Source organism: Perna viridis, chromosome 2 (genome assembly GCF_037379345.1).
Source record: "Perna viridis isolate PV_CMFRI_1.1 ecotype Kerala chromosome 2, ASM3737934v1, whole genome shotgun sequence".
NCBI lineage: Eukaryota > Metazoa > Mollusca > Bivalvia > Mytilida > Mytilidae > Perna > Perna viridis.
Window position 1 is genome coordinate 59,621,864 of NC_142446.1, and position 21,968 is coordinate 59,643,831.

The following is a 21,968-nucleotide window of genomic DNA, read 5'->3' on the forward strand; positions in this document are numbered from 1 at the left end:
AAAAAATAATCAAGTTTGTCGAAATTTATAAATAAAAAAACAAATTATATTTTAAGATAAATTTGATTAGACCACAAAGGACAAATATCAACATATTTTAAAATTAGGGACTATATTAGTATAGTTAAATAAATCCTTGATAGTAACTAATAGTTTTTGATCCTGACAAAGGCTTTATACAAAGTTGCTTTATACAGGCATGAAGAGTGAATTATGTCATGAATGAAGGGGTTATTTTGATGAATTGACAACAATAACTCATCAGTAGACTTCATAATGTCATATTTTAAAAATTATAATAATTTTTTTTGGCACCCATTTTGCACCCACCTGAATGGCTAATTGTAACTAGATTTAAAGGTACAAACTTTTGTTTATAATTAAAAATACCAGGTTCTATTTTTTATTAATTACCAGTTGGAATTATGACCAAATTCACATCTGGGTGTCCACATTTGACATGTTTACAATTTGTATTTCCCCCCACCGACCTTATGGCTTCAGAGAAATTGACACTCAATTAAGTGAAAGTAATAAAACTCTCGTTGAAATTATACTTTATTAAAAATGTACAAAAACTAAACAATACCATTTTAAGTTACTTTGCCAGAATGATGTGCTGGGAAAAAATGCTCAACCTTAGGTCTCTGTTCACACCTTCATTTTATACCAACAAATGAAAATGCACGTCTGACCCCCCACTTATCCTGCAAAAACTATATTTTTTTGTTGATTTGGGTGAAAAAAATCAGCATTTCTATTTATACTCCACATCACCTTATACTTAAAGCTGCATTAGCTGTCATTTTCGTAAATTTTTGTTTCTGTTGAAATATACTTTAACTTTGAATTATTTCTACTAAATTGCAGGGCATAATGTAGGATTCAGTAAATAGGAGAAGTTACATCTCCTTTCCTGGAGTGATAGGGAGAAGTGAGTCTGGAATGGGGAGAAATCATACTTCACTGCTAGAATATTTTATTACATTAATATGAAGTTGTATCTCAGGGACATGCAATCAAATAAATAATAAACAAATAAGATAAGTTTAATACTGTAATTCCATTTTCTATACTTGCAAATGAATAAGTACATGTATAATAAGTAACTTTAATTGAATATAGTAAGAGATCAAATTGTCATTAAGAACTTGTTCCTTATGGTAACATGTTCTTAAAGTTTAAGAATGGTCTGCAACTTCATGTGTTCTCTTCCTGAAAAAGAAAAAGATAATTTATGTGAATCATCTCTGTGTTGACATTATGATGAGTACACTTGTATTGTAATTGATACAAAGCACAAATCAACCTGCATAGACATGCATGTACATATATGTTTACATGTACAAATGTTTAGTGGGATTATTTTCAAATAAATATTAGTTATAATTGAAATTGATAAATGAATGACTGCATCTTTATATGGTAGTCTATTATCCAATAAATTTCCCTGATTTTTTTTATAAGTGATAATTGTTAGCTTAATTATTTTTATTTTGGCCTTATCAAAACAAAGTGTCAGTTCAAACCCACATGCATTCTTACACATAACTATGATCCAAGCTGAACCTACCAATAATTTTCTTTTAAAACCTTTGAAATCACTGTAATAGTCTCTCATTTAGCAAATAAATTAGTTGTTTTCATCATATTAATTTTTTAATCAAGGAACACAAAATGTACATGTACCTTACCAGTGTGGGAAACCATTTTTTTCCCCAAGTTGCCATTCTGGCTAGTGGAATATTGATCTTGCTAGCCAAATAGAAATTCAACTAGCCAAATATTTTTGTTTTTTTGTCTGTCCTATCATTTGTTTTCTCTTGGATTTGACTATCTTCTGCCTTTCTTTTTCTTTCTTCAACTGTCTTTTCATTTGTTTTTAAATTTATCAAAAACTTTTCCATTTTCAAATATTCTCTCCCATTGAAGTTTTTCATGTACTTTGCAGTAACAAAATGAGTACTCCATTTCTGAACTCATATTATAAAAATGAAATTATACTTCAACAGATTCATCATTATGAAACAAGAAAATGTTTATCATAAGCTTCTTGTTCATTTTTATTTTGACAATAAACTACTAATTTGCAAGGTAACATATCATAAATTACCAAGATAATTTTGTTTGACTACTAATACAAGATTGGGACTGTCGCATAGGTTTTGGCACATCCCGTTTACCGGAAATTAAAATGGCAAATCGTAAACAATGCTTTACAAGTCAATAAAATTGTGCATATCATGCCAAAATTCATTTGACATATTCCAGCTTAACTTCTTATGTAGGGAACATATTTTTAATGTATGATGTTAAGGGATGTTTAACTGAATAACCTGTTGGCTGGTTAACTTTCCTTGGAACTTGCCAAATTAACGAGTGTAAGCTAATGAGATCTTGCCAAATTAAACATCTACTTGTATTTTGCAAGCTGGTGAGCGGTGGTTTCCCACACTGTGTTACCTTTTGTGAATGTTTCCCTTTGATTTTGAACTCAACAAGTTGAATACATTTCATTCAAATAAGTTCTGTTGGTTTTATCCAATATCCAAGTCGCTAGAAGGGGTGAAATATTCCCTTGATTGCTTGGAACTGATGAAAGAAATGAAATTCTTCCAATTCAAGCTTTCTCTTCGTAACAAAAATTGCCGCCATTTTGGTTGTTTATTACCAGGAAGGGCTAGAGTTATCTCTCTTTGGCCAAATTTCACAGCGACTTCACTTCTCTTACAAGAACATGAGCTGGCGACTTTAAACTATTTTAAAAATTCTTGGCGACTTAAACCTCCATTTCGCCACCTAGATTATGCCCTGAAATTGTACTTTTCCTGTATAATTTCATTTGATATCCACAAATAAAATGCATTAAATACATGAAATAGGTGCCTTAATCTGGGTATGTGCTGTAAGGGTGGCATCTTAAATAACAAATCAGATTGCAAAGCTTAAGTGGTTATTTAATGGCAAGGAAGACCGATGGACTTGAGCCGTTCACAGTGTTAGAATGAAGCTAAGGGAAAAGGAAAGTCTATTTTAATGAAGATGATTATGATTTTTTATCACAATGAAAGGAATCATAACTGTCCATTCAAATAAATATACATCATAATGGAGTTCAATCAAAGAATCTAATCAAATGCTGTGAATCTGCAAGTGTGAAAGGTTGATTTTTATGATTTGTCTAACATCAAGAAATACAAATGGATATTGTATGAGAAATTGAAATGTTTTAATTATCTACAAATATTTTTTCATGAATGGACTGCATGTATTTAAGATGACCTATGTTAGATGAAAATTAAAATAACATCAAATCAGCAGCACTGAAAAGTATTGCCTAAGTTCAGTGCTGAAATAAACTTGACAAGGGAAGTGCTTCTTGCTTTCATGAGGGTTCTTTTACAAGAACAGGTTGTGATGTTTCCTAGTATATAGGACATTGAATTTAAGTCTCTTATCCAAAGGACATATGAAACAGTCAATTCATATCATTTTTATAAGACCTAAAAAAAAAAATTGCCATACTGGAAATAAGGGGTCAAAGTAGACCATACTCCAAAAAAATATTTTTGAAACTTTTTTGGTCCAATTTTGAACTTTTTAATAAGATTCCTTACTAAAATCCCTGCTTGATTTAGGGTTATAGGGATCAAAGACAAAAGTGTTTGATGAGCACCATGATAGTAGGACTTCTTAGAATTGAACTGATTAAATTTCAAATTTTGTGCGATATTGTGTTCAAACCAGATGTTGGTTATGTCCATGATGAATTGTAAGTACTTATGTTTAAGTGAGTAAAAAACTAATATTGTGTCTATATGTGTTTAGGTTGTATCATTTTGCACTCGGTGAAGGTTTTCATTGGTTTAGGATTACAAGTTGCAGTTGATAATTTGGTTTGTATAGGAAAAAATGAAATCCCAGTAAATTTTAGACATCCTGTTTGGTAACCTAAGATTCCTTTTGATGTGATGTCTTGTAGACTTGTATTTTTGTGTGGTGATTCTGCTCTCAAGATTCTATAGGGAAATTCACCAATGAACTATATGTGTTGTATATAATGATAACAAAACACTTCATTTTTTTTTCCTTCACAGAATGGATAAACATAAAAAAGAGTCACCTACAGATGAAAAGAAGACAGAGCCTGCACCTTCAACATCAGGATCTTCTAGGAAGGTATTCCACCTCTATTGCTTGTTATATTTACATCTATTTAAAAATACTAAATTTAAGGCCTGTGCTTTGTATTGTGACATTTTAAGTACCAGTCCATATAAAATTCAGATACTGCTTATGATACGGGTGATACATGGTATACAAAAACCCACTGAATTAACAATGTTTATTTGGTCTTCTGATGCTCTATTTTTATGTTACTGTAGTCTCATCTGTTTTGGAATCAGTACTTTTGAGAAAACCATGCATTCATCTCACATTAAAATAAATTAAATGAAAGCAAATCAAGAACGGTAACTCTTTCAATGTACTTATTTCATGTACATTATTGAATCGAGCATTTCAGAGTTACACTCCTTGAGACGTTCATGTTTCCCACTTTAGCGTTCGTGCATCGTTTATCGTGCGTTAACACATCGTTTTGCATTCGTTTAAATGCACCATAGGAGCCTTCGTTTAAATGAATGCAAAACAATGTGTAAAAGCACCATAAACGATGCATGAAAGCGTTCCGTCACAGATTTCCTTCCAGTATACATTTCCCAAGTTTTCTACTGATTTCATGGGAGAAACTGATTCTCTTCTAACCAGTTCTTGTTTTTAACTGTTTCTCCACTCTCTTTGAATGCTGAAATTTAGATTTTAACTTACTTGCTGAAAAAAAGTAATTTATACTACTCATTACTGAAGGAGAATCCAGGGTTTAACAGGGCCCACTCGCCAAAGGCCCCATGACTTTGATGTGGGCTGAAACATTTCTACTGTGATTGTAAAGATCAGTACACATTGGCTACCAAAATTTAAGGTTCAAACCCTGGAATCTGTATTTCTTCAGACCTAAGCCCCATCAAATTTAAATTAATATCTTATCAAGCAAAATCCATGCTTTGAACATAACGAGTTTTCCTGATTATTCTCATGTAGAATGATATATCATAAATGTGCAAAATTGACTTCCAGTAGTTCTGTCACACTGTTGCATCATTTAAGATAATCCTTGGGATTAGATTTTTACATATGATAAGTCAAATATCCTGTTTTTGTCTTCTCTAATATCATGTATGTGTTTTTAATGAAAGAGTAATCATGGGAACCAAGGTTATAGCGGTAATCAAAAGAATGCAATCCAGGGACAAAGACCAGACATGGAAAACAGAATACACAATTAAGAACATAAAGTAACTAAAATCATACATACAAAGTAACAAAAGCAAATGAGCAACTTGGACTCCACTAAAAACTGGGAGCATGGATCAGGTGCACCGGTTGGGTAAGTGTCCTCTGCTTTTCTAGAAACACCGGCCGAGTTGCTCATAAAAAGTCAAGTATAGGGTAGATTAAAGAGGAAAGGAAAACTATGACACGTTGAACAAATCAATTTTCATGGCGCAGATGGATACACTGTAGCGATCCATGAGTTCATAATGGGGACTAATGAAAGATTAAACAGTACAGACTTCTTTTCTAAAGGATGAACATACATTTGATCAATATTGCTGCAGCATTTGGATCAAAAAAGCATTGCAGTTAGTGAAGTACTCAGGTGACTGAGATCTAACAATATGAATGAGTTGATGTCAAGAACATGTATTGCCATTCTCAAAATACATGTAACTATTAATGTTAATTATCTAAAGTGATTGAGACCTGAAAATTTTGAACAGGATAGTAAGGGAAAGAGTTAATAAAAATGTCTTAAGAGCAACACAGCAGGCTTTTTGTTTGATTAAATGACAAGCTGGTAGTTCCAAAATTCCAAGTCCCTGACATCAGACTTGTAGAATTTTTTAACCCTTGAAACTTTCAGTGGAAGCAAATATGTTGAAAGAGAAGTTGTTTTAAAAGGATTCAGTTATTTCTACCCCTTGTAGAACATTTATTTTTCTATTTCAATAATGTTTTAGTCTAAAAAGAAAGCCCCTGTACCAATAGAACCTAGAACACCATTGAAAAGACAGAGAGCTCCTGTAGAAAGATTTCAGTCACCTTCTGAAGATTTACAGCCACCAAAACCCAAAACACCACACCATGATGATATTGAAGTTGTATATAAAAGGGGAGTTTTCCTTGCTGTGAGAGGGGATGGAGGTAAGAAACGCTAAAATATAGAACCTGACTGATGAATACCACATTAATCAGATTCATTTGACTTAGTTGGATAAAAGGTCAACCCTCATGTCAAGTCTGGATAGTCACTTAAATTTTTCCTGGATTTATTGTAATGTATAGAAAGTCAATAATGATTTCAATAGATGCCTTTTGCATTTTGCAATACTTGGGGTTAAAATTAATACTGTGTTTATTCATCCTTGTATTACATGTTTCACAATCAAAATTCTGAATTGTAACAAGCTTGAATAGTGTGCCCATATTTGCCCCATCTGTTCAGGAATCAAGCTTTACGGGCATATCTACATGTGTAGCTGCACCCCACAGCATTTTACTGCCTAAATACCTGACATTCTTATGTACATGGTTTACATGGGTATGCTGTAGCTATTATCATTTCTTTCTTTCAGAGAGCTTTTATTTATGTAGAACACAGCAAAATGTGTTTAACTACACTAAGAAGTTCAAAATCCAATGGCTAGATATGGATGATCAGTCCAAATGTTACAAGTTCGATTTCCTGGATTCAACAGACATTGAATGTGTTTTAACCAACATAAAAATGGATCGTGTGGCTAGAGAGACTTACAAACTCCCTGATGATGAAAAGAGTCGAATAGAATTGATTTTGACAAAAGCTATACGGAAAGAGAAAGGCATGCCTATAGATGATATTGATCTTTTTTCTCAAAATAATGATAAAGAGGAGGAGAAGGAGGAAGAGCAGGAGGAGGAGGAGGAAGATGAAGAACAAAATGAAGGTAAACAAATAGGAAAAACGTGATACTTAGTACTATACATTTCTTCCTTTTTGATTTGGTCACTCTGTAATTGAAATTTTTGTATGTTATTTTTACCATCGTATCCAAAATACAAGATCAAAAGGCAATGAAAGTACAATTATTATCTGCTTTAAAAGAAATACTGATTTCAATACAAATCTGAGAAGAGTACTTAGTTCTAGGTAGAAATCACTAGGTATCCTACTTGATTACAACAGAGCTTCTGTGTGATATTTTGAACACTGTTTTTTAAGTCTGAACAGCTGTCAATTATGGGGTAATTATGATAAGATGATCATAATTGACAGCTTTTCAAACTTGAAAGCTGAAAAGATTGCACAGGTGTCCTGTTTTAAAAAAGAATATATGACCTCCAAATTTGTAATTTTTTCCAGCCTTGATGCTTGGGTTTTTCTTCAAAATTATGTAGGCCATCATAAAAATTCCTTGATTCTCATCCAACAATTTCATTTTTTATTTTTTGTCAATTTACATGAAAAAATGCTGTCAGTTTTAAAGAAATTGACCTACATGTACATTGTAAATTGGGGAAAAAAATCAAAAATAGAATTTACTCTTGCTTATTAATTACCTACACTTGTCATAAATCAATGTGATTGGCACTTTTCTGTTCATTCTGATGTAATAAAATGTTTTTATTGGTAATTTCCGGGGGTTTAATGTGTCAGTGAGTGAAACGCCTGTGTAAACAAATCTCGGATTGGTCAAATTCGTGATTGTCACCATTGGCAATATCAGTAAGATGCAAAGAAGCTGAATGATTTCTATTGTTTTTTAATGAATAAAATTTGGTAACTTTTCATTTAATAAAATATAGAAAGTATCAAGAGTTGAATTAAATTTGAGAAAGATCGATGTGAACGGAGAGGAGGAAGACGATCTTTTATACAACAATGTCTTAATGATTGCCGCATTTATTTGGCACAGAAAAGCAATCCAGTTTGCCAAACCTTTTTTGAAAGGGTGATGGATCGACTCCCAAAGCTCTGAAAGATTATTTAATAACACAGATTCTGATGAAAACGACGTACAACTGTCTTAAGTTCTTGTGGTTAAATTATAAACTTGTATAACTTGTTTAATGGTATTATTTGTTTAGTGGTATCAACAAAATGACCACACCTGCCAAAGATTTTAACTTCTCTACATTTACCATTGTTCATTGTTAATTTCTATGTTGTACATGTAGCTTTTGCTATTAAATAAGTCTCATTCAACCTTATCATCAGGCCTTTCATTAAGAGGTTGTACCAGGTTCTTTTTCCCTTCTAAGCTCCTGAAAGGTACCTCCTGAATTTTAAAATTTCATAAATTTTTATAAAAGAAAATGATGAAAAGCACCTCCTACAAAACCAAGGGTACCTGCATTGCAAAAAATTAATGAAACCCCTGTATTATACTTTCTTTGGCAATTTATTTTCTGTGTGAAAGGGCACATGCCACAATGAAAATTGGTCCAACTGGAGAGTGAGCCATGTGTTCATTTTGATCCATGGAGATCCCTTACACAATTAACGGCAATAAACGAACCCAATAAACAACTTTTCCTGCGAACTAAATAATTATGCTGATTAATTTGGATTGTATAAACAACAGTAAAACTAGTTGACCTCTACCCTCTTATCAGTGCCTATTTATTTCTATGCTGTTACCCGAATGAAACAGTCATTCAGTGTCAATATATTCAAGTTGCCTATTTATTTTTAGACGCATAGTAAACCATTTGATGTTTATCTAGAATTGAAAACCCTGCGAGATTATAAATAGTTATCAATCATAGTATTGAAATATAGAGAGGAATGCTGAGTACCAATTGGAAGAGCCATCTCCATGTAGGCCCTGGCGGATAAAAGGGGCAGTGGTTTCGATTAAGAAACTAGTGTAAGGATAGGGGTTTCAGGCTATTATTTGCCAATCATTTTTTGGCCATTTTTTTTTACAAAAGGGTAGCATAACCCCCGAAACCATCCTGACGTATCACCACTGTAATCCAACTTCACTTCAGCACAACTCCCATTAAACCACTTAGGGGATTTCGATGAAATTTTGCAGGAAGTTTTAGCATCAAATTTAGATGTGCATGAAGAAATATAACTGTACTAGGACTTCAAAAGGGAGATAAATTCTTTGTATTCCACAAGGAGTTTTCAGAAAAAAATGACACTCGTAGATGGTTGAGGCAGGTGCAATATTTAGCAAGTATATTTTGGAAAAGATGGATCAGTGAATATCTACCAGCCCTACATGCACGTAATAAATGGGAACGACCGCTAAGAAGTTTAAAAGAGGGCGATATAGTACTTGTGCTCAGGAGAACATACCCTGAGGACAGTGGTTGTTAGGAAGGGTAGTTCATACAAATATTAGCTGTAATGGAGATGTACAAAAATGTACACACACACACACACATGTAGAATATCTAATTTTAGATTTAATTCTGTTTACAATGTCAGTTATACTGGTCATATTTTTATTGTATAGAATGTGGAAGTTGAAGATGGAAAATGTATAGGATGGGTTGTTGTAATGTCACTTTATTGTAACGTTTTTTTTATGCCTGGGCCATTTAGGGATTTGAAATGTTTGATGTATGAATTTTCATGGTTTTTTTTTTTGAGGATTTCATTGTTAGAAAAGAGACCATAGTTGATAAAATTTGACATTTTATAATTATAATTGATAATTTTTACTTGTGAAGATAAGTATTTTCAAATATATCTAGTCTAACAAATATTTTATTTAGCCAGAAAAGATATTTCACTTAGTTAAAAGATTTGTTCTTATGAACACAATTTCATTATTTTTTGAAGACAATATTTTATGGTGCATGAAAAGTCTTGAATATTTTTACGATTTGTTTATAAAATTATCTATCGTATGTTTGAAGAATTATGTTTTGTTTTGTATCTTGCATTTATGTTTAATTTCAATGTATTTCAGAGAATCACAATTACCGTTATTAGTACAAAAAAACACAAATACTGAGTTTGTATGTGAAGATGAATAAAATGCAGAAATTGTGCATACTCTTTATTCTATTGGAATCCTCAACAATCAAAATTAAGGGTTTTACTTGATAAAACCTGGTAAACACAACTCCTAAACTGCTTGATGGAATTTGACCAAATTTTACAGAAAACCAAACATAAGTGAATACAAAATTAATTGGAGTGTTACATCACTATTAAATAAAATGCATACAGGTCAATCTTAATTTTCAGTTGCTTAAATCAATTAAAATGTAATGTTTGATAAATAATGTAAAAAAGAAAAGTACTCTTAAATAATATATTTTTTACAGAGCAAATATTTGGGTTATGTAATCAATACAAAATGTATGTAATCAAAAAATAAACATGATTACACCATTTTTCACCCAGTAATTGATTACATATGATTACTGATTACATATGATAACATATGAAAATGTAATTTCTGGCAGGGGATTTCGATTACTAATTACGATTACTCTATTCCTGGACTCTAAAGGGAGATACAGATTGAGCTTTTTGTGAGCTTGCTCACAGTATTTCTAGTTGTGCACAAACACTGCATATCCTGTTTTTGATCCTGAGTAACATGTATTATTCTTATTTTTACCAGATTTAGAGAATGATGAGCCAGAAAGTAAAAGGCCTAAAATGTCAAAGTCAAAGTCGCTTCATTCAAAGAAAGGTATGCAGTAGAATCATGTAACAGTTAATTCAATACTTTGAAAAAAAATGATAAAACACCTCTGATTTTGTTTTCTGTTGTATTACTACTGAACACTGAAATTGCATATTATACCCCCACTCTTCAGAGTGTAAACTATATTGCAATGACCTTGTTTGTCCATAACACTTTTTAGCTCATTTGGCCATAGGCTATGTGAGCTATTGCCATCACTTTTGTTTTTTCTTTCGAAAATCTCCTCTGACATTGCTTGAACAATTGGAACCAAATTCCATATGAATGTTCCTTAGGATATTCTGCATAGAACTGTTTTGGATTTTTGATTGGTCGAAAAACATAGGTGTTACTAATAATAGAACATAGGGATCAGGCAGACGTTTTTTCGCATATATTGCAAAAACCATTAGGTTAAGCCAAATTCTTACAATTGCTGAAATGATCCTTATTATAAGGCCTACAAATGTCTGTAGGGATCAAATTTGTGGGACAGCTCCTTGTTAGAATTATTACCCTTGAAGGGTGAAAAATGAGATTTTTTTTAAAAAGTTTTCATCCAATATCTTGATAACTATGATAGATAGAAAGAAACTTTCAATTGATGAAATGGTTCTTAAAAGTCCTACCAAAGTCTTCTTTGAGTCAAAATTGTTGGACAGCCCCTTGTTAGAGGTATTGTTTTTGAAAGGCAAAAATCTTACCAGGTGAGCAATTCAGGCTCCTGGAAGCCTTCGTTTAATTTTCAAAAATAGAATGATGCTTATCAAAGCATGTGAGCATTGTATTGTTTTTTATGGTAGTAAATGGAAACAAATACAATGCAAAGTAAGACTTTGCATTCATTAGAAATAATTTACTTTTATTAATATGTGAGTGATTTTGAGCCATTAGTACTGGAAAAAATAAATATCGCGGTAATATTACCCGACATATTATAATTTCAATAAAATATTGTATTTTGTCTCTTGGTAGCATGGATGCCTTGAGTGCAGGTTCGTTGTTGGTTAAGTTCCTGGCCGATACATACCAGACTTTTAAATTGGTTTTCACTGCTTATCTGTCAAGCATGGAGCATTTAGGAGAAAAAGTGATGACTGGTTGGCTTAGACTCAAAATAATTTATCTGAGTTAACATTCATACTTGGAGGCTGTTGTTTTATGAGCTAGCACAGTATACCATACAAAGCAGAGTCTGTTCAAATGATAAAATATTCTTGTTCTGAATTACATTTGTACCTCAGTAAGGATGGTTGTCTGTCAGTCTTTTCAAACTGAATGGACTAAATGTGGGAATTGTCTAGAATGCTTATAATTCAGCTCTGGTAATATTCTTTCTACTTATTTCCAATCAATGGTAATAATGGTATTTATAACAAAAAAATCTTTGTAGGAAAAACCTCTGGTAAGAAAGTTACATTGAAGAACAAAGTCGAGAAAAATGATACAAAAGGTAAGTTAATGGTATTTAAAAGTCACTGACAAAAAGTAGATTTTTTTCTAAGGTAAAATCTATTGTAGGTAAATGTATTAAAAATATTGACAGATGAAGCTATAACTGAATCTAGGACATAAGGCATGGAGATGTGTAGAAAGCATGATAATTACTTTTATATGCTTTGCAGATTGAAAATTTCTCATGCCTACATTTTCTAACAGATTTAAATGAAATTTATATATAAGGCTAAAAAAAATTGTCCAGCTTCTCAGCCTCACCCACATTCCTTAAAAAACTCCCCTGTAGGCAATTTTTATTTCATGCCAAAAAAAATTAATTGTCATGTCTGGTATGGAAAGCAGATTCTGTTTTAAAAATTCAGCATCAGGATTATTTGTGTGCATGACAGGAGGGTTCAAAAACAGTTTAGCAGGTGCAGGTATTTGACATTGATTAAAACATGGCACAATTAATGTGCTAATTTGTTTACTTTAGCAATATATCAGTGGTCAAATTTTCGTGTAAACCTGTTAAGCCATCTTGGAGTTATTGCCCTTTTTCGTTGTTTTTTCACTATTTTTATTGTTATTTCTTTTAAAAAAACTACTCTTCAGACTCTAATTGACCAATTAGAACCAAACTTGGTGTGAATGTTGCCTAGGGTTTTTTGCATAGAATTGATGTGGTGTGTTTTGATTAATCAAAAGAACATGACAGCTGTTACTTAAAATGGAACATAGGGGTCAGAAAGACGCTTTTTGCTTATATCTTCTAAACTATTCAAAAAGCCAATATCTGACATAGTGTAAAATGTTCAGCATCATGAGATCCATCTGTGGTCAAATTTTCATGTGAATCTGTTTAGCCATTTTGGAGTTGATGCCCTTGTTTGACAGCTTTTTGCTATTTTTAATGTTAACCCTTCGAACAGTTTTTTCCTCAGAAACTACTCGACAGAAATTAATGAAAGTTGATATGATTGTTCCTTAGGTATGAGTGTTAGGAATTTTTATCCAAGTGAAAACATGGTTGCTTTAATAAAAAATAGAATGTTACTTATTGAACCAGGTGAGGGATTCAGGCTAGTTTGGTATTATGGAATATTGATAAGTCAACGTGATAGAGTATCATTTATTGTCCCATTAGATGCCCTATTTTATAAATTTCAAATTTTATTGGTACATTTTTGTACAAAAATGAAGTGACTTTCTGTCTTTAGACTAGAACTGAAAAACATGTGCAACAACTTCAGTGACACTTCGATGAATTGTTTATTTATATTGATGAAAGCTCCTTTTTACTTCTTGAAAATTCGTGATTTTATGAAAAAAAAGAGGGTATGTCACAGTTATCAAATATAAATTAATAGCTGTTGCACCTATATTGATGAAACAGTAATCCAGATCTTCCAGACCAGACTAGGTATCTATAATATTAACAACAATGGCTGCACACTTTCTTGCAGTAGTGGCAAAAAAATATGGCCTGTTACTAAAAGTATACTATAGGAGTAGAATTGCAGAATTTACCAAATTACTCGAAAACAGTTGTGTTTAGCTTAAATATAGCAGGTAATAAATTTGTTCAGCTTTGAATGTAAGTCAAAATTGGCCTTTGTTACTAAAACTGACCATAGAAATCATATTGAAGATTTGTGGAAATAACTCGAAAACCAATGATGAGAAGTTGACTGAGGTAAAATTGATCAGCATGGTAAGAAGGAATTATGCCCAAATTTTCAAGATTTGTTGACCTATGTTGCCCTTGAAGGGCCAAAAAATATCTATGAGAGATTTATTTTATGATTTGAAAGCTGTGGAAGAAATAAGATGCTCTATTGATAACTGTGAAAGTACTTTTGTTCATTGGGTACTAATTTTCATGGTTTTCGTAGGAAGAACAAACCACAAAATTTGGTTCCCAATGAAAAGAAGGTGTATACTGAAAACCTAAAAACCACGAATTCAAGAATCCAGGAACTTGTGTTTCTTCCCTAATCCACGAAAATTGGTATCCACGAAATAAAGTACTTTCACAATAAATGATTCATATGACATTAGTACAGTAGGGTCAAGAGTTCAATTTGTAGCTCACCTGGCCGAAAGGCAATATGAGCTATTGCCATCACTATGTGTCTGTCTTCCTTTGTCGTCCATTAACTTTTTCAAACATCTTTCCTCTGAAACAACTAATCAGATTGTAACCAAACATTGCATAAATGTTCCTTTTTTTTTTTTAACAACATGACAGCCTTTACTAAAAATAGACCATAGGGGTCAAATCGTAGAATTTTGCAAATAACTCAAAAACAGTTAGGTTAAGCTAAAATCTCTCTGTGGGTAAAATTGTTTAGCATGATAGGATGGACCTATTCTGAAAAGATCTATTTACGAATGAATGAGTTATGGTTCCTGAATTGAATTTTTACCCCGAATTTTACATTTCCAACTTCGAAAATCTTCTCCTCTGAATCTTTTAGATGGATTGAAATGAAACTTAGGATGAATGTTATGTAGAATCTTTAACTATCTGTGGATAGGGAATTTTTTATTTGGAGAAAAAACATGGCCACTGTTACTAAAATAGACCATAGGGGTCAAATTGCAGAATTATGCAAATGACTCAATAACAGTTGGGTTTAGCTAAAATCTGGCTGGAGTAAAATTGTTCAGCATGATGAGTTGGACCTATGCCGAAATTTTCAGAAAGATCTGTATACAGATTTGTCAGTCATTGGTCCTGAAATAGATTTTTTTCTAATTTACAATTCCAACTTTGAAAATCTTCTGCTCTGAGGCAACTTGTAGGATGGATTTTAATTCAGGTTCTCTAGAGCCTCTAGTTAGTTATTGCTTTAGAAGGCTAAAAAGACAATTTTTGACAAGGTGAGCAATTCAGGCTCTCTAGAGATTCTAATTCCTGTAGGTATACCTTATGGTGGGATCCAATTTTGGAAAAATTCAAGGACTTCCTGTTCACCAAAGACTGCTTATTTTTTTTACTTTAAGTATTTAAAAATTTTCACACTTTTCTCAGCTTCTCATCATAGCAGGTAAAAAAATCAACTACAACTTCCTGATTTTTCGGTGGAGTAGGTGAACATGTGTTGCATTTCACTCAAATACCAGAAGTGTTATTGCAACTTTCTTTGTACCACTGGAAAGCTGACATTTTGCTTCATGAAGATATCTATATATTTAGTTTCTTATGAGATGTATGAGGATAACTCAGAGGCTTGAACAATTGAGTCACATAAATCTTAGCTTATTGTCCTAGTGGGATAAAGATATATGCTAGTACTGGAAAAGAATATTTGGTGAATCTTTCACAGAATCTTAATAACATATTCTCACTGTGTACTTCCTGTTTTAGACTTTGATTCAAATTAATTTTGGGGTTTCACATGGCGAAATATGGACTTTGTCATTTATGAATATGGGAAGGTACTCATCTCTATTGGTTACTCCTTATACACCACTTAATGGGATTTAATGAAGCTTTCACAGAATTTTTAGTGCATATTTCAATTAGGCCCCTCCTATTCAAGATTTTGATCCAAATAAGTTTAGGGATTTCACATAGCAAAACATGGACTTTGTCATTTATGAATATGGGGGCATGGGGTACCCTTCTCTGATTTATTACTCCTCCAACATTAGGTAATGGAATTGAATAGAACTTTCACAGAGTCTTTTTTTAGTATTGAATATGTGCACCTCCTATTTTAGATTTTGATCTGAATTTTTTTTCGGTCTGACACATCAGCAAAAATGAAAAAAAAGAAATAATGTTGTGTTTTTGATCACCCCTCTGAAACTTTGTAAGGGCGATAGGTAGGGATTTATTTGAATTTTGTTTTTATTTTAATTTTGAAATGAAATTAGTGTGACACCAACTCAGAATACAATTAAAACCAAATCTGCAAAGATTAAACATGCAATAGACCATGTCCATGGGTAAGAGCGGACTCACATATGTGTTTACAATCAATTCTAAATATAAACAACCAGCAGTCGGCAGGATTTTTAGTAATTTTTTTTTTCAAAATCACAAATAAAAACTTTTGGGTAGTGAGGTCTGAAGGAGGGTTTGTAGGGTGACTGGAAACATAACAATAGTCATTTTAAGCAATTTTAACAATTTTAGGCCTTATCATTCTGTAATTTATTCTATACAACTGAATGGAATTTAATGAAACTTTTTTTGATTTTTTTTATTTGTTATCATACAGTACTGATTAAGCGCCTATCTAATAAAAATTCCTCTAAGTGCTGTACAAATACAAACAACACAAATAAAATGAAAATATATAAAAATATTAAAAAATAACAAGTTTAAAAAAAAAAAAATAATAGGCTACTTAAAGTATTAGCAAAAATAGTAGTAAGGAAAATATTAAAAACCTGATTTTCTCAAAATATTATGAATAAACAAGTATAAAATGTAATGAAAGAAAAATAAAATATGGAACTTCTCCTGATTAAAATATTAAAAACTATAGAAATAAAAATCTTGTTAAAGGTATTATAATAATGAGGGACTGAAACATAATCAAGTACATCTGATTGTTAAGGTCTGATAAAGTAATAAATAAAATGATCAAAATTTACACACTGTCTCCATAAGCTGCTGGAAAAAGATGTTTCTTAACATGTTTTTTGTTCCACAATGTCACTGTGGCTTTATCAAACCGACCTTATATCATTGGGATCGAGCTCACAAGATTTTGCTGGAGATTTCTCAATATTTCTTGCTGATTTCAGGGATTGATAATAATAAAAAATGTGTCAGTAGAACTCTAAATAAGTGTTGAACGCATCTTCCGAGTTAAGGTTTGCTTGGGACATGTTCAAATTGTCTCCAATCGATTTGATCTTTCCCAAGAAAGAAATCACCGAATCTGTTTGCAAGTTCTTTGTTGCCAGTGTGTGATGGAGGACAACTTCCTTTTTGTTACCCATGATATCATTGCAGAGATTTTAAAATCTCTTTTGATCGTTCCCAATTTCACTATTTTTTTACGGGAAGAATTCTTTCTTGCTTGAATATAGAAGTTTGTTTACCTTCATGTACTTTTCTTGATATATATTTCTTTGTGAACCACCAGACCTGATTTGCGCATGGTTCTTTCAGCTTTTTGTCTTTCCCTTTTTGCAGTTCTCAATTCATTGGAGTACAAGTCAGTATTTGGATGTAAAATGATGTACTTTGACTGAACAGGAGCATGTTTCAGAGAATCTTAATTACATATTACCATTCTACACTCTCTTGTTAAGATTTTGATCCAAATCAGTTTTGATGTCAAAAGGTGCATATTCAAATGCAGGCATGGGGATATCAATTTAGTGAGCATTACTCACAGTTTTTTCTTGCTTCTGCACAGAAAAAAAACAGAAAAATTGGTCTGCTCTGTTGAAAAAAAAATCATAATGCTGTGGAATGTAGAGGATATATTTTACATAGATTACTGCTACAATTTTGTTTCTTTGAAATGTATTGCTGTATCTTCCTTACTTATTTAAGCTCCACACTCATCCATTCTTTGTTTTTATAGATACAAGAAAGTCTGCTAAGAAAGATGGTAAAAAAGACAGGAAATCTGACAAGAAAAGAGGGCCTGACAAAAATCTGAAGCCTAATCTTAAAATCAAAGTAATAGAGAAAGATCCATTATTTGAAACAAAGTAAGTGTTGATAGGCCTAAATAAAAATATTGTTTGTTTCTCCTTGAAGACTAGAACAGACAAATATAACATAAAGAAAAAAATAAGGAATCTTTCTTTTAATATTTTGATATCTATTCATCTATCATAGTGGGTTCAAGCACTGTTAGATAAAGTGAACTAACTTGTGCAGTGCCTGTACCCAGGTCACAGTAAACTCATCTATATTTAGATGGAAGGGATAGCTAGAAGACCAGTAGGTTTTTTCTGTCATTTAATTAACATTAACAATATTTAATCAATTCAGGTCCAAATAATAATCAAATTAAAAATATGGTCAAGTTCCAGTACCAAGCATAAACTAAAGTAAAAGCAATGAAAAAAGATAATTATATTGTTATCCAAAAGTCTTTCAACATGTTAAATACAACTTCAAGTAATTTATAAAGAAAAGTACGAAAATTAAGTTTACAATTCAATAATTATAAACAATCAAGTTTTAAGTCCAAAATAAAAGATAATGAGTGATTACATAATTTTGACTCAGCACATCTCAGTCTACAGGATGACTGGTGGATAGATATTTAGAGCAAGTAACGCTGACTTGAGTAGCGTGAGGTTACTAAACCAAAAGCTGACTAATTTCAATCTCAATCAAAAATGACATGTTAGTATTACTACAATTATGATAGATAAATGTAAATAAAAATTAATTTAATAACAGTTAATCTTTTAATTCCACGATAACAACTCAAACGATTCCACGATAACAACTCAAAAAGATAATTAGCTCAAGGCAGATAGAAACAGTTAAGTCAAACAGCATGCCCTTATGTTGTATTCAAAATTGTCATAAACTAAAATTACACAAAATAGTTTTTTCTTTGTTTGTTCTTCTGAAAAACATTCATACTCACAAGAAATACTTTGAAAAAAAGACATTAATACACTACTACATACATAATGTAGTTGTATATATGATAGTTTAAAAAACACTTATTATGAAAAGTTTAATTAGGCAGACATCCTATAGTAATCAGCCTGTCCTTCCTACCATTTCTGGACTGTAACTTTTTGTCTTAAGCTCTAGGCTTTTGATATTTCCTTTATTTGTAATCCAGATTTTACCAGGACAATTCTTTATTTTACAATTTATTTACTTCCGATTTTGCCAATTCACTCTTACCTGTTGAATTTCTTTTAATATTGTTTTGAAAACCCTTGCTTACAAAGTAATTCATAGTACATGTTTTTGCCTACCTGTTGCTCTGTCCTAACTGTAACATACTTTTTATTTTGACAGGGATCATGTACCTTTTGTATCAAAGATGGCTCACAGCAAGCTGATCTTTAGAGCAGTTCTACAGAATGACTTAGAGTATTTAAAGACTCTTCTTGAAGATGATCAACATATTCACAGTGTAAGTAGTGTTAATTTTTCTGTTGCTTATGCTACACATTATATATGTTTAGAGTATAAAATTTCACAGTACTAAAATGAACCAATGGAAATCCAGTATTTATTTTCAAGAAATGATGACAAGAAACCCTTCCAAGAATTCTGTGGAAATAAACATTTCTGTTAGACAAATTTTTCGTTCACTTTGGCGATACTGTTTATTGTCAAGTTATTGGAATTCCTGTGGGGAACACTTATTGCAAGCCTCTTTCTGTATTGTTATGAATCACATTTTATGTCTAGAACAAATAAAGACCCTTCCAAACAACATTTGGTAGAAAAATTTAATAACACCTTCATATATTTGGACAATATTTTGGCTCTTAATGACAACTTCCAACATTGATACTAAATAAGGGTAATAACAAAATTAACAAACACTAATCCAATCCATAATCAAGTCAAGTCCAAATTTAATCTGACAAAACAGATGTATTCAGGGTTTGACACTAATTTTTCTAGCTAGATAGCCCAAAGGACTTTCTGATTGATAAATTAGATAGGCCTAAAATTATCTTAAGGCATTGTCTTTAGGTATTGTAAGATTTTAAAAATAAATTTAGGTAGCCCAAAGGACTACCAATTAAAATTTTTAGGTAGTCCTCTCTCAAAATAGGTAGTCACAGGACTACTGGACTACTGCAAGTGTCGAATCCTGGTATTACAACACTTGAGTAGCTGGTACTGCAATAGTCCTGACTTGGTACAGGCATTTGAAACGAAATGGTGGGTTGAATATATGTGAATATTCTTTGACAGTAAATACATAAAAATTGAAAAGATAAGTATGAAACTATGAAAACAAAATCACACTTTTTGATGAAGCAAAAAGTTCATTGAAAAAATTCAAGGGAGGAGGAGGTCATACCAAAAGTGAGGGTGCAAACATTGAACTTGAACCAACATTTCTTGCTGAAAACAAAGAGGCTTTATTTGCTGCTGCATATGTGGAAAGGAACGCATAGTAATTTGCATGGAGGACGGCAAAGTAGAGGTTGAGGTTGAGGGCAAGGATTTCAGTTGTCTCAAATTGGAGAATGATTTAGCAGTAATAATGGATAAATGATTCAGCAGTAACAATGGGTAAAGAGGTAGCTTTGAACCTAACATCTTCAGGACATTATTGTATACCCATGGACATAAAAGAAACTGAATTTCCATGTCAGTATTTATCAACAGAACGAAACCAAGTAATGTCATTTATGCCTTGATGAAGAATTGGATAGGAATATTTTGAGTCATGGGGGCTCTCAAGTATGGCACCAAATTTACTTCTGATGAGACGAGGGAGGTTGCATCCATCTTAAATGTTAAAGTATGAACAACAGCTGGCATGAGCCCATTTCAGAATGGACTATGTGAATGTTCATGCTGATAAAACTTGAGGCAGAAAACAAGAATGTATAAAACTGAAACAGTGTTTGCATGGGCAAATATGGCACCAGTTAGTTTTTGGTAAAAATCTTAACTGGCCAAATTTAATGCAGAGTTACCTGCACTAAAGGGAACAACCAGTAGTGAAATGTTTGTTCTGTCACCAGATTGACAGAAAGTTTCAACCAGTTTAAGATCCAACATTTTATACAAGAAATTGCTTCAAATTGCTTTATTGGATGTAACCAGGTAAAAGGCTACAAAATACAAAAGAAACATTCATTCAAGTACTTGTCTAAACAACATATCAAGTCTCATAACGATTACAAATATTATACACTTTTTGGTTTATGACAGTTATTGCTTTCCATACATGGTAAAGTCTGACCCGTGTGCAAAACCGTAAAAATTCTCAAAAATCTTATAATTGATATATAGACCAAGGGGAACGTTAATAAATGCATGAAACGGACTTACCTTAATTCAAAAATAGAAATTTACCACAAAAAAAATGACTTACAGATTTTCCTATATGACGTCAAAATATTGAACTATTGATTGATTGACAAGAATTATTATCACTTAAGCCTTCCAAAACATTCTATCGTAAATTAAAAAGAGTAAATAAATCAAACTTACACTATAGTTATTCACAGAAATCAAAACAATTACAGTTTTGCTAGCTAATAATAATCGTTATATAGATAAAGAACAAAGAGCGATAACTAATAATTATCTACAGAGCAGCGCAGGTTAAATAAAACAAATTCATCAAGTCTTCCTTGCAGTCAAAAGTTAGAGCAGCAGAACAAGTGAATGTGAACAGGGATATGGTGTTTTGTAAGCTAGAAGGGAAGGAGCATTGACTTGGACCAGGAAATTGTTTTTTTCAATATGGTAGAATTGTCTTTGTCAGACATATTGGAATTTTGTTATAGTATCAGACTGCAAAGTAAACACGTGTTTTGAAGACAAAGCTAAAGTTGAACAGGATAAAGTTGATGATCAATCTTCTCCATCTACTGACAAAACTGTAGAACATGTAAATGCACAAAAGAAACATATGACACTATATCTGAAGTAAAACTGGGTGCACAGGAAAATAACTGCAATGAACAAGTATCAAATGACACTGCAACTTCTGTTAAAGACAAATCACACTATTGTTTATCCGCATTGTATGGCCCAAACTATTATATTGTCGTCAGTTTGTGACGTTGCTTTTTGTGCGAAATTCGCGATATATCTCCCTTTGATTGTAGAAGCAATATGAC

General features: G+C 32.1%; 1 protein-coding gene across 1 annotated transcript in view; it reads left to right on the forward strand.

The window, feature by feature from the left end:
* The window catches only part of LOC148626287 (poly [ADP-ribose] polymerase tankyrase-like), a 172,023-nt gene that overhangs the window by 2,144 nt on the left and 147,911 nt on the right, over positions 1-21,968 (forward strand). Inside the window, exons 2-8 of the mRNA XM_088570167.1 lie at positions 4,098-4,179; positions 6,084-6,267; positions 6,699-7,049; positions 10,695-10,766; positions 12,154-12,213; positions 17,753-17,882; positions 19,165-19,282. Coding sequence (XP_088426293.1) covers positions 4,098-4,179; positions 6,084-6,267; positions 6,699-7,049; positions 10,695-10,766; positions 12,154-12,213; positions 17,753-17,882; positions 19,165-19,282 — 997 coding nt within the window. The remainder of the gene's footprint in view (positions 1-4,097; positions 4,180-6,083; positions 6,268-6,698; positions 7,050-10,694; positions 10,767-12,153; positions 12,214-17,752; positions 17,883-19,164; positions 19,283-21,968) is intronic.